The 13014-nt window shown below is 40.9% G+C and overlaps 1 protein-coding gene across 2 annotated transcripts in view; it reads left to right on the forward strand.

Moving 5' to 3' along the window:
* The window catches only part of COL14A1 (collagen type XIV alpha 1 chain), a 246208-nt gene that overhangs the window by 100455 nt on the left and 132739 nt on the right, over positions 1-13014 (forward strand). For both annotated transcript variants that reach the window (XM_020964970.2, XM_020964971.2), the window contains 3 exons: positions 2691-2817; positions 4624-4763; positions 7452-7584. In XM_020964970.2, coding sequence (XP_020820629.1) covers positions 2691-2817; positions 4624-4763; positions 7452-7584 — 400 coding nt within the window. The remainder of the gene's footprint in view (positions 1-2690; positions 2818-4623; positions 4764-7451; positions 7585-13014) is intronic.

The raw sequence follows: 13014 nt of genomic DNA on the forward strand, positions 1-13014 counted from the left end.
TAGCCTTGTACAGGGCTCATTTATTTTAAGAAACTCACTTGTGAAAAAAGTGCTTTGCAAATATGTGTATACACACACACACACACATATATACATATATATACACATACACGCATATGCATATATATAAAATATATGTATATATACACATGTATATGTATATATACACATATATGCATGTACCTCTATAGTTATATACTACATATATGTGTTATTCATAATAAAGTATTAATAGTTAAATTAATATTTGTAGATAGACTAACAACTATGTGTTTGTAGCACCCATTTCTCCCCCTTTAGCCCTCTCCTTTAGTGTGACTGTGGAGTATAGATCTTGAAGGGGGCCACATAGAACTGAGCACCATTTTTTTATTTTTATCTGCTTCATGAGTCACTATGGCCAAGTGAGTCATTAGCTCCTGGTTAGTGATTTGGCAATGACCTATCCATTCTCTCTCTCTCTCTCTCTCTCTCTCTCTCTCTCTCTCTCTCTCTCTCTCTCCTCTCTCTTCTTTCTCTGATGCTGGGAGTTAAGTGACTTGCCCCAGGGTCACATAGCTAGTAAGTACCTGAGGTTGGATTTGAACTCAGGTCCTCCTGACTCCAAACCCAGGGCTTTATCCACTACCACTTAGCTGCTCCACGGCCTGTCTATTCTTACATTGGTTGGCCCAGTAATAGCAAGGTCAGTCTGTTGCTGGGACCATGCATGAAGTCCCTCTAGCTTAGGAGAACCTGTCAGAATAGAACATTTGCTGAGATAACCTTCAAGAATCCTAGGCCAACTGCTTGCTACAAGAAGATATTTCAGGAGGACTTTGATGGCAGCTGTAATAACTATAACCAAAAGTACCCTTTTGTGATTGGAGTCCTGGGTCATTTGGAGTCCGATCCCAGCTCTGACACTGACTATCTATGTGACCTTGGGCAAATCCCTGTACGTTCCTGTAAAGTTACCTCAGTTGCCTCATCATCTTGTAAAATGAGGGGCTGGCATAGGTGGTCGCAGAGGTCCCTTCTCATTTTGTGATTCCATGTTCGGACAGGATAGGTGGAAATGAGGGAGGGATTGCTAACTTAACGTACTAGGAGATGATGAGTGTAGATGCAACATCTCTCTCAGCCTAGGGAGCAAAGGCAGCTCAAGAGCTAGCCAGTAGGCAGGTTGCCTACAATGGCACTTCAGTAGCCAGGGAAATGTAGGACAAGGCAAAAATCCTGAGACTTACAGGGAGATGCCCTGGACTGACTCCAAATAATGGAGCTATTTGGCAAGCTAACTCAGCCAGAGACCCAGGGATGGATCTTTTTATAGGTCTGTCTTCTCATGGAACCAATTTTTGTCTCCATAGGGTCTGTTCTTCTCATCACCCAAAGCATCTCCACTGCCAAGCCTCTTCATTTTTCATCCTTCTTCTCTTGGGATTCTACTCTTCTTTATTTCCCTAAGGCTAGGTCCTCCTTGCTGATCAGTATTTTACTGTTGGCTGATCAGTATTTTTTTTTAACTTAAAAAAAATTTCTTTTTGGCTGATCAGTATTGCTTCCAAAAATAACTCTCTGTGGGGGATGTGAGGAACTTTTGCATATTTAAAAAATAACTCATATTAATATAGCACTTTAAGGTTTGAAAAGTACTTTACATATTTTATGTCATTTGACCCTCACAACAACCTTAGGAGGTAAGTGGTATTATCATCTCCATTTTACAGACCAGAAAACTGAGGCTTAGAAGAGGTAAATAATAATAGCATTTATACAGCACTTCAGGGTTTGCAAGGTGCTTTACAAAGCCTATCACATATTATCCTAACAACAATCACCAAAAGTAAATGCTATTACTTTTCCTATTTTCCACATAAGGAAACTCAGGCTGAGATAGGTTAAGTGACTTGACCAGAATCACACATCTAGTAAGCGTGTGAGGCTAGATTTCAATTCCAGTCTTCCTGACTCTAAATTCAGCACTCTACCCATTATCCCACACTCTACCGATCTACCTTTGTGTATCCTCAGTACTTAGCACATTGCAAGATATGTAGTTGGTGCTTAATAAATGTATCTACCAAAATCAATGTATCTACAATCACTTGTTAAGCATCTATTATATGCCAGATGCCATATCAGGTGAAATAGACGAAGATAAGAATTATAATGGTGATGATCTGTCAGAGAGAGGATTTGTTCCTAGCTGTTTCTGACTTCAAGGCCAGCACTTTGTACACTTTGCCACGTACTCATATGATTCTGTGCCCAGAATGATTCCTCAGATTTCTTTGAACTTGACTTTACTGGAAAGCTACAAAAAGTCCATGGGATCAGACTAGGATCTATATTACTTGGCTAATGAGACAGCAGAGTTCACGAGGCGAAGTTGAAGTCTAGAAGCTGGGGAGTCAGCATATATATTAGTTTATCTGCTACTTCAGCTGCCTGTCTGCGAAATGGAAATAGCACAGACCTAATCTGTAGGGATGTTATGAGGATTAACTGATTAGGAAAATGCTTACAGATATAAATTCAGAAATATATGCTAATAAACCGACTCTATTCACGATGGAATGTCAGTGTAGCTAGTATTTATGTCACTGTCAGCCAGCCAAGTCAGCCACAGACTCTAATGAAATGGCTTGGGTTTCCTGTAAATACAGAGTATCAAGTGTAGCTGTTATGACTTTTACTTTCTACAGGTTGAAGTTGATGGTGTTTCCACGTACTCACTGAAAGGCTTGACAGCCCTCACAGACTATAACGTTGCCATTTCCTCCATCTATGATGAAGGGCAGTCTGAGCCTCTGACGGGGAGTTTTACCACAAGTAAGTCTTCATTCCTTTTTTGAAATGTTTTCAAGAGTAATTGGTATCTGCTTAGATCTCAGGAAGGCAGAACTTACAGCAGTGTCTGTCTCATTCTGACTTTGGAAAGGAATGACATATTTCTCCCATTACCTTTTCTGCCATTATTCCTAATCAGTGCAGAATGCAGGTTGCATTATCTTGACTGGCTACTCATTTCCCCACTCCTTTTTTTTTTTTTTTTAAGGCAATTGGGGTTAAATGAGTTGCCCAGGGTTACACAGCTAGTAAGTGTCTGAGGTTGGATTTGAACTCAGGTCCTCCTGATTCTTGGGCCCGTGCTCTGTGTATCTATAATGCCACCTAGCTTCCCCTGCTGCTCATTTCCTATCAAATTGAGGCATTAGAAAGAGAGGTCAACATTTGTTTTCTCTATAGCCTGAAACCACATCTAATTCTCATGTTTATTCAACTAACTTATTAGTATGGATGACCAAATAAATTCAAATTGCCTTTTTTATCTGCTCAGCCAGAACTGGTCCCATGAAAAAAGGTCTGGTTATGAAGAGTTCAAATCCTGCATCTATTACTTTCCTTTGGACACGCTCCAGTTTGTCAATGTCCCATTTAACAACATACAGAACCCATAACACTTTTGTCTATATGGGGTTGGATGAGAATTAACTAAGCCTATTATCTCCCTTGTTTTGGCCAATATCATTTCATTAATGTAGCCAAGAATTTGATGAATATTTTTTGGCAGCTTCATTAACACTGTTTTATGAATAGTATTGACTCATTTCAACTTTGCAGTTAACTAAAAACCCTGTCTTTTTAAAAAATTTGAATTGCTGTTAAGCCACTCCTCTCCTCTCTTGTCTCGTGCTGTTGATGTTTTGAACTGAAGTGCAGAACTTTACATTTATCCACACTAAATTTTATCCTGTTAGATTTGGCCTGTTTTTCCAGCCTATCGAGATGTTTTCTGTTCTTGACTCTATCATCCAACATTTTAGCTATCCCTCCCAGTTCTGTATCATCTGCTGATGTGAGCAACATGCCATCTATGTCTTCATCTAATGATCCCCGAACTTATGACATCACCAGGGAGTGAAGTAAGCACAGAAGAGAATAGAGCCAACTATGAATTCCTTCAGTCGTTGGGGGGTTATTGCAATGGGCTGCAACAAAATAGTTGGGGAAATAGTGAATGTGATTTCCATAATTTTAATGTCTTATTAAAAAAGCCAAAGAGATCATCTAATGGAATTGTTTCTGAAAGAAACAGTCCAAGACCATGCACAAAATGGTGTGAACATGTGTATTGTAGTGGAAAGAACACTAGATTTGGAGTGAAAAGACATTGTTTCAGATCCAGGCTTTGCCATCCACTACCTGTGTGACTTGGGGTAAGTCACTTCATCTCAAGGGAACTCAGTTTCATCTGTAAAATGAAGGTGTTGGACTAAATGGCTTACTTCTAAGGTTGCTTCCAGCTCAAATACTCCGATGCTCTGAATTACAAATAAGCTCTTGAATAGGACTCTGTTGCTTTAAAAGCACATTTGGTGGTGGTGTTCATTAAACGATTTTCCCAATTCATGCTCCATGTGAGCACTAGGGAAAAAATGTAGGCCCCCAGAGTAAAGCAGGGTAAGGATACTTTTCAATTTCTCTTAGTGCTCTGTGATGTGTCTCTGGGGGAGGCTTCCCAGCTGCTTCTTGTTCGGTCACCCTTGAGTGTTCCAATGGCTACAGGGAGGTTCCTGTGGTTTGGCTCTGCCAGCATTTTATCTGCCTAACACAATCCAAAACTTTGGCTTGCAGAACAAATTCCAGCCCAACAGTATCTGGAGATTGATGAAGTATCACAAGACAGTTTTAGAGTGAGTTGGAAGCCCTTGTCTTTTGATGTTGCCCGGCAGAAATTGATGTGGATTCCTGTATATGGTGGAAAGGTTGAAGAGGTGAGTAGAAGCCACAGAACAGTGCATAAACTAAAAGGCTTACTTATATTTGCCATCTCATCTGACCCCTAAAGCAGGGGTCCTCAACCTGGGGGGCCATGAATTTTGTTGTTGTTCAGTAGTTTCAGTCATGTCAGACTCTTCATGACCCCATTTGGAGTTGTCTTGGCAAAGATACTGGAGTGGTTTGCCATTTCCTTCTTTTTACAGATGGGGAAACTAAGGCAAACAGGGTTAAGAGACTTTCCCAGAGTCACACAGCTATTCAGTATCTGAGGCTGGATTTGAACTCAGGAAGACAAGTCTTCCTGGCTCCAGGCCCAGCACTGTATGCACTGCACCACCTACCTGCCCTATCCCTTCCTCCTGGAGCATATAATAGAGAGCACTTGTCAAATAGGATAACTGCCACCCATTTCTGACAATTCATACGAGCACCATCATCTTACTAGAAAGAATCTAGAAAGTCTTACCAAGGATTATGATGTCATCGATTCAACAAAGATGTGTTAAATCACTACTGTGCACAAGGCATGGAAGCATCATGGCATAGTGGATGTACTTGGTTGGGAGTTGGAAGGACCCATGTTCAAATCCCATCTCTGACACTGTAGGACTCTAGGCAAGTCACTGATTCCCAGAATTCCAGAAATTCCAGATCCTTAGCATACTCATATTTTTACAAGGCGTTGTGTTAAGTAGGATTTGGATCACTTTATATATTTTAATGGTAATTTCATCCTTCAAAAGGTGGAGAAAGCAACAAGAGGAACTGCTCTTTTGGAACCAATTCTAACTGATAAAGAGGAACTAGTTACTGATGGGGATGGTGGGGAGAAGTGATTACTTGTTATCTCAGAATTTATGATTGAGAAGAAGAGGAATGCCTAGTATATGCTGACATGCACCCTAGATTTTGAGGGAGATTTAAACAGTTCAAGAGATAGGATAAGAAGTATCCGTGACCTAAAATGCTATAGAAGAAAAAAATCCAGGAGAGATGGGAAGTGCTCAAAATCAAATGTACGTTGAGTAAGAGTGCATTTACTTGCCCTTGACAAATTCAAGTCACTAGGCCAGGTGCAGATTTTACATTCTATATTATTGAAAGAACCAAATGGATGACATTATCCAGCCATCATTAATGACCTTTGGAAGTTCATGGAGAATGAGAACAGATTCACAAGACAGAAGAGTGAATGCCCTGAATTCCAGAAAATGGAACAAAGTGTAGTTGGCAAGCTGTAGGTGAGGAAGCTTGACTTTAGTTTCTGATGAATTTCTAGTATAAATAAAGGGCTGGTTGTTGAACATTTAGAAAAGGATGCAATGATCATAAATAGCCAGCATGGCTTCATGGAAGGCACACCATATAAGACTAAATTTATTTTCTTGTTTTGGTGGGGTTAAAAGACTGATAGATCAGGGAACTACTATAAGTATAGTTTACTGAGATTTTGTTTGTTTCTAATAAATTTATCAATTATTTTTGGGTTTGCATTGTATTTATTTCTGGATATAGTATCCTCCCTCTCACCCAACCAAAGGAAGCTTCCCTTGAAACAAAGAAATCTAGTTAAGCAAAACTATCTGATTACAGTGAACACATTTAACAGTGCATGCAACATTCCACAAGTAGTCCCTTGCTTCTCTGCCATTCATTATGTTAAATGTTTTCCAAATACATTTTAATGTGGTACAAGCCACATTGGAGAGTATTGTAGGCAAAATGCCAAGCAGGGTGCATGTTTGACACCTCTAGGCTAGATGGTTGTACAAAAAGATAGATTCAAAATCAGTTGAATGGATAGGAAAATGTTTCCAGTGGAGTGCCCTGGGAATCTGTGACTGACCTTGTTCTGTTTAACATTCATCAATGATTTGGATAAAGGCATGTACTGTATGCCTGTTGAATCTGCTGATGATAATAATACTAGAAGGTACAGCTAAGAAAAAGGAATGAGCATTTATAAAGCACCTACTATGTGCCAGGTGTTGTGGCTTTACACCTGTTATCTCATTTGGTTTTCACAATAACCCTGGGAGGTAGGTGCTATTATAATGCCTATTTTACATTAGAGGAAACTGAGGCAGGCAAAGGTTAAGTGACTCAACTAGCTAGTAAGTTATATGACCAGCTTGTAAGTATCTGAGGCCCAATTTGAATTTAGGTCTTCCTGACTCCAGGCCCAGCTCTCTATCCACTGTGCCACCTAGATGTTAACACACTGAATGATAGGATCCAAAAAAAAATCTTGACAAGCTATACAACACTGGGCTGAAACTAATAAGGTAAAATTTAATAGATGTAAATCTAAAATCTTACCCTGGGGTTAAAAAATAACTTATACATGCAAATGGAAGAGGTATGGCTAGCTAGTTGAGAAACAGGAGACTTTAGTAGACTGCAATCTCAATGTTGATCAAAAGTTTTGTCAGTGAATAATGATTTTTTTCAGCCACAGCAGCTCATGAAGACTGTCAAAGGAGCTGTGACCTGCATCAGTGGAGGAAATGGCCAAACCAGTGAAACTACTTAATGCTGAATTAAATTAATTGGTTTCAATGGGATAGCATATTCTCAGTTACGTGTTCTGTACTAGTTTCATGATATATTTCTTTTCCTCCTTCTTTTCCTCCTCCTCCTTCTTCTTCACCATTTGTGACAGCTGACTAAATCTATTTCAGGTTGTCTTAAATGAAGATCAAGATACATATATTATTGAAGGTCTGCAACCCGGCACAGAATATGAAGTTTCCCTGTTGGCTGTACTTAATGATGAAAGTGAGACAGAGGTGTTGACCGTTGTTGGAACTACACGTAAGTCGTGAGACAAACTGGAATGCTGCCAGACAAAACTGTTTTGTTACACACAATTCTAGACCTGTCCTCTTCCATCCAACAGACTTAGGTTTCCTTTTTCCTCTAAAGCCCCTGTGACATAAGACTTAACCTCTCCCACTGAAATCTACCTGTATCTCCTCGTCTTCAGGCCCCAGGTATCAGATAACAGTCTACTCGATGAGTCCCTATCAGTGTACTTATGGGGAAGAATAGTTGGCTTTTACAGACATCATGTATGTATTAACAATCAACTTCTGGCTATAGTGCCCCTCCCTTGCCTTTAAATTCTAACCCATTAGTGACTCAAATGGTAGGATTACATGGCTGGTTAAGATGTGCTAAAATTGTACCTTGTTCTGGTTCCCCTGACTGTCCCCCACCTCCCTTCTAGTCAGTAGAGTAAGTTTGTAAGTAGCTAGAATTTCTAATTGATTTATGAAATTATGACATGACACAGGCGTGCCTGGTTCTTTGGGTACTTGCCGGGAAAGACTATGAATGGCACTTGCAAGTGAGGCTTCACGTCATACTTTCATAAGGTGCAGAGGGTGCACAAACAAACAGGCACAGAGCAGAGACAAGCAGCAGAAGGATGGTTATAGAGGCAAGATGCCGTGGGGATGGGGATGAGATGGTAGAAGGAGACAGGTAGTGAGGGGAAGAAAATGAAAAGGGGGAAGGAACTCATGGAACCTTGGATTAGAGTGGAGAAGGAAGACACTATTCTAGATTAGGACTGGCAGGGGATGAGTGTCTTTAGGATGAGGGGACAAGGGGCTCAAGGAGAGAGAAAAGTACAAAGTTGAACTGGTTAACTATAAGGTCAAATTTTTGAAGAAAAGGGAAAGAAATGGAATGGAATAAGCATTTATCAGATGCTTACTATGTCTAGACACTATGCTAAGCACTTTAAAATATCTCATTTGATCCTCACAACAACCCTGGGAGGTAAGTGCTATTATTATTTCCATTTTACAGTTGAGGAAACTGAGGCAGGTAGAGGTGACATGATTTGTCCACAGTTATACAGCTAGCAAGTGTCTGGGGCTGGATTTGAACTCGGTTCTTTCTGTCTCCAGGCTAAGCACTCTATCTACAATGCCAAAAGTAAAATAAGAGTAAGGCAAGGATTGGAGCTATTGGAGATTACAGTCCATCATTTTTTGCTGTTGTTCAGTCCTTTTCAGTCACATGCAACTCTTTGTGACTCTGTTTGGGTTTTCTTGGCAAAGATACTAGAGTGGTTTGCCATTTCCTTCTCTAGGTCATTTTATAGATGAGGAAACTCAGGCAAACAAGGTTAAGTGACTTGGAGTGGGGAGAAGGGAAGTCACACAGCTAATAAGAGTCTGCGGCCAGATTTGAACTCCAGAAGATGGGTCTTCCCGACTTCAGTCCCTCTGCTCTATCCACTGCACCACCTCGCTGCCCCAACAATAAGCATCAATAAACATCTACTAAGCAGCACTTACTATATGTAAGGCACTATGTTAGGTGCTAGGGATACGACTAACAGGAACAAAACAGTCCTTACTCACAAAGAGCTTATGTGCTAATAGGGAAATGTCAGCAATGGTAGCAGGGCACAAGGGGTCAACATGGGATGGACTCAACTACAGGATGCCCAAGGTCCCTTTCAATTCTCACATTCTCTGAAATTCTGGAACTGGATATATTGGTTGAGTTTATGAACATGGTATGGTTGAAAGAGGCCTGGGTTTTGGAATTAGAAGAACTGGGTCCCAATCCCATCTCCTCCTCTCCTTGCCTGTTTGGCCTTGGACAGTTCAATCTCTTTGGATCTCTGTTTCCTCATCTCTAAATGAAGGAGTTGGACTACGTGACTTCTGAGATCTCTTCCAGCTCTAAATTTAACCGTGACAAGATGATCTCTTCCAGCTGTACTATTTTATGAATTTGGGGCTGGATGATGTCTGTAGCCCCTGCCTTCCATCTCTAATGCCTGTCAATAGCATTCCAATCATAGCACACAAGCATCTGGTGATTCTGTCTGCCCACTAGCAGAGCCAGTGGATAGAGTGCCCAGCTAGATGCAGTAAGAGATCTCTAACCTCGAGTACTCAAGCACATCTTTCCAATGGATCTTTTTCACTAGGCTGGTTGGGATTATAGAAACTTCAAGATAACAGACCTACCAATCCTGCTTCTTCTTATGCCATAAAACAAGTTTGCTGTTGTTCAGTCATGTCTAACTCTTCATGACCCTTTTTGAGGTTTTCTTGGCAAAGATACTTGAACGGTTTGTCATTTCCTTTTCCAGCTCATTTTCCGAATAAGGAAATGGAGGAAAACAGGGTTAAGTGACTTGCCCAGGGTCATATATCAAATAAGTGTCTGAGACAGGATTTGAACTGAGGTCTTCATGACTGCACACTCAGCCTCCTTTCTACTGTTCCACCTCAGCATCTGTATAGTAATCTTACTAAGAGACTGGAAATTCCCCAAATCCTTTTCAATAGAGTTAAATATAATATAAGAAGGGCTCTCAGTCTATACTCTGGCCACTGCTAACAGTTCACTTTAGTGGAAAGAACGCTAGATTGGGCTGAAAGTGACAAGACCTTGATTCTAGTCCCAGGTCTGTCCTTGGGCAAGTTCCTTCACTCAGTAAGTCACCATTTCCCCTATATATAAGGGGGCTGAATTAAAAAATCTCTTTGGCTTCTAACATTTAAAATTATCTGTAGTTGATTTTTTTTTTGGGGGGAGGCCTCATTGTGCTATAGCTGAGTCAAAGGGTACATGTCCTTTTAGTGACTTTATGAACAGAGTTCCACATTGCTTTCCAAGGATGGCTGGAACAGTCCATAGCTCCATCAACAATACATGAATGTGCCTGTTTCCCCACAGCTCCTCCAACAGTCATCATTTTCCACTTTTTGTCATCTTTACCAATCTCCTGGATATGAGGGGGAACCTCAAGTTGCTTTAATTTGCACTTATCTAATTATTAGCCATTTGGAGCATTTTTTTCCTCTTACATATTTTAGTTTTCTTCCTTTGAAAATGACACATGCACACGTACACATATACTCACAAACAAAACTTAGTGCTTACCTTCCCAAACTACCTTGTATTTAACTACTTTGTACATACTTGTATTTATTCACTTTGTGTTTTTGCTGGATATAGTGATACAGATACTTGTTTCTCCCATTAAAATGTAGGATTCTTATAAGAGGAAATATTTTCATTTTTTGTATTTGTGTTCCCAGTGCCTAGGGGTAGTGCCTGGCACATAGTAGATGATGAATAAATGCTTATTAATTGGTTGATTTAAGTCAGATAAAACTAGTAAAGAGCTTCTCCTTGCCTCTTCTTAGCATTTGGGGTGGAGGGAGGAAGAGGAAAGGGGTTCATGTTATTGAATTATCAGGCCCCGATACAGATAAGCTATATCTGTTGTACTTTCCTATTCTGTGGAGCTGGAAGCAGAACTGAGCTTCTGGAAAAAAAGAGAGACCCAACCCAGGCTAAGGCTCTAGTCTGTGACATGCAGGGAGGACTAGAAACACTGCATCAGTGTGTGTGTGTGTGTGTGTGTGTGTGTGTGTGTGTGTGTGTTCATGGACTCATCAGGTCACGTAGTCAAAGAACCTATTGCATCAAGTCCTCTGCAACTATCCAAGTTTCAGAAGGATAATAAATATATCAGAATGTACTTTTTTGAGTAATAGAAATTTTAAATACTTTACTGCCAGTTGAAATTTTTTTATAAAGGTAAATAAATTCCATAAACCTATGTGGCCGCCAGCATGAACCTAGCACATGGACTTCATTGTTCTTCCCAGCCCTCATCCCCTCCAGCCTCCAAAATTTCCCTTCCTTTGAAAAGAGTTCTGTTTTTAATACAATGGAACTTTTTAAAAAGGAGGGATTCAAACAATTGTTTTATTTTTAGGAAAAGAGAAATTTGAAAGATTTCCTCTTCCCCTCCAAAAAAAATGTCTCGAGCTTTCCTTGAAGAAATAAAGTCTTATCTATCCTTTGAATTCTGCCACCTCAGAAAGAAATACCTTTTCTCTAACCTAGATAGAGAACTTAGAAGGGAATACCCTATGCAATACAAACAACAAAAAAAACAGGTGAAGCTCATTGCCTAATAGAGTGTGAGAACTAGGCACTAGAGGAGAGTAAGTGGGGGAGGCAAGAAGATAAAAACCCAAGCATTTATATAGCATCTACTATGTGGCAGGTGGTCAGGGGAAAGAAAGCAAACAATGGGGGGGGAGATATCAAACAGCTGCTGCTGTTTAGTTGTTTTCATTGGTGTCTGACTCTTTGTGACCCTATTTGAGGGTTTCTTGGCAAAGATATTGGAGTGGTTTGCCCTTTCCTTCTGCAGCCCATTTTATGATGAGGAAACTGAGGCAAACAGGGTTAAGTCACATGCGCAGGGTCACACAGCTAGTAAGTGTCTGAGGCCATGTTTGAACTCATGCCTTCCTGAGTGGGGAGTTCTTGAGTATATGGGTTGGATCAGATAACCAATGAGGTACCTTCCTACTCTCAGATTTTGTGATTCTAAATCATGTAGTCCAGTGGAAAGAGTGCCCAGCTGTTTGTACCCTGGAGACAAAAAAAAAAATCATGGTGGAACAAAGTGGGCTCACAAATGTGAATGTCTGATTATCTTTCCCTTGTGTGTAATCATCACACATATACACCCACACTTCACACTCTGTAGCCTGGGAAGGACTGTCAGCCTTCCCCTCCCCCCCACAAACACCCCATGACCCTTAATCCCTACCTAGGAAGATAGGGCATCTCTCTTTTCTTCAATATCCAAGTCCCACAGATCTGGGACTTTGGGACTTTCATTGCTGTCACTTTCATCAGTTCTGGGGCAGAAAGGGGGTGAGGCTGGCAGCTCTGGCGTATTTGGGAAGAGAGGAAGAGAAACCAGCACCAGCTCTAGAGGCTGGTATATGCACATAGGAATTTGCACAAACCTTGGTAGCCATCTCAAAGCATTTAACGGGTTCCCATGTGAGAGAAGCCGCAGACTTGCCCTAGCCCTGGAAAGTCAAACTAGAAACAAGGCACAGAAGCTGCAGAGGCAGATTTGGGCCCAACTTGAGGGGAAAACAACCTAACAATGAGGGCTCTCCCCAAGCAGAATGTGGTCGTGGGCAGTTTGTAGGCTGGGTTTTCAAGCAGAGGCTGTTAAGTTGGTAGAGTAGAGGGAATTCTTGCCAAGGTGTAGATTGGACAAATGGCAGCAGATGTCTTTTGTGGGAGAGTGCAGCTCCTGTACATAACAGCTGCTCAGTTACCACCAACCAGCCTTTGAAACATGTCGAGGTCTGTGGTTTCTGTAAAGCCAAAGGTGGCTCCCCAGCTCAGGAGTTAGGACTGTCTCTGAAAGCATGGCTCTCAGGCCTA

The sequence above is a fragment of the Phascolarctos cinereus genome, unplaced genomic scaffold (assembly GCF_003287225.1).
Source record: "Phascolarctos cinereus isolate Bilbo 61053 unplaced genomic scaffold, phaCin_HiC Scaffold_4;HRSCAF=312, whole genome shotgun sequence".
Classification (NCBI taxonomy): Eukaryota; Metazoa; Chordata; class Mammalia; order Diprotodontia; family Phascolarctidae; genus Phascolarctos; species Phascolarctos cinereus.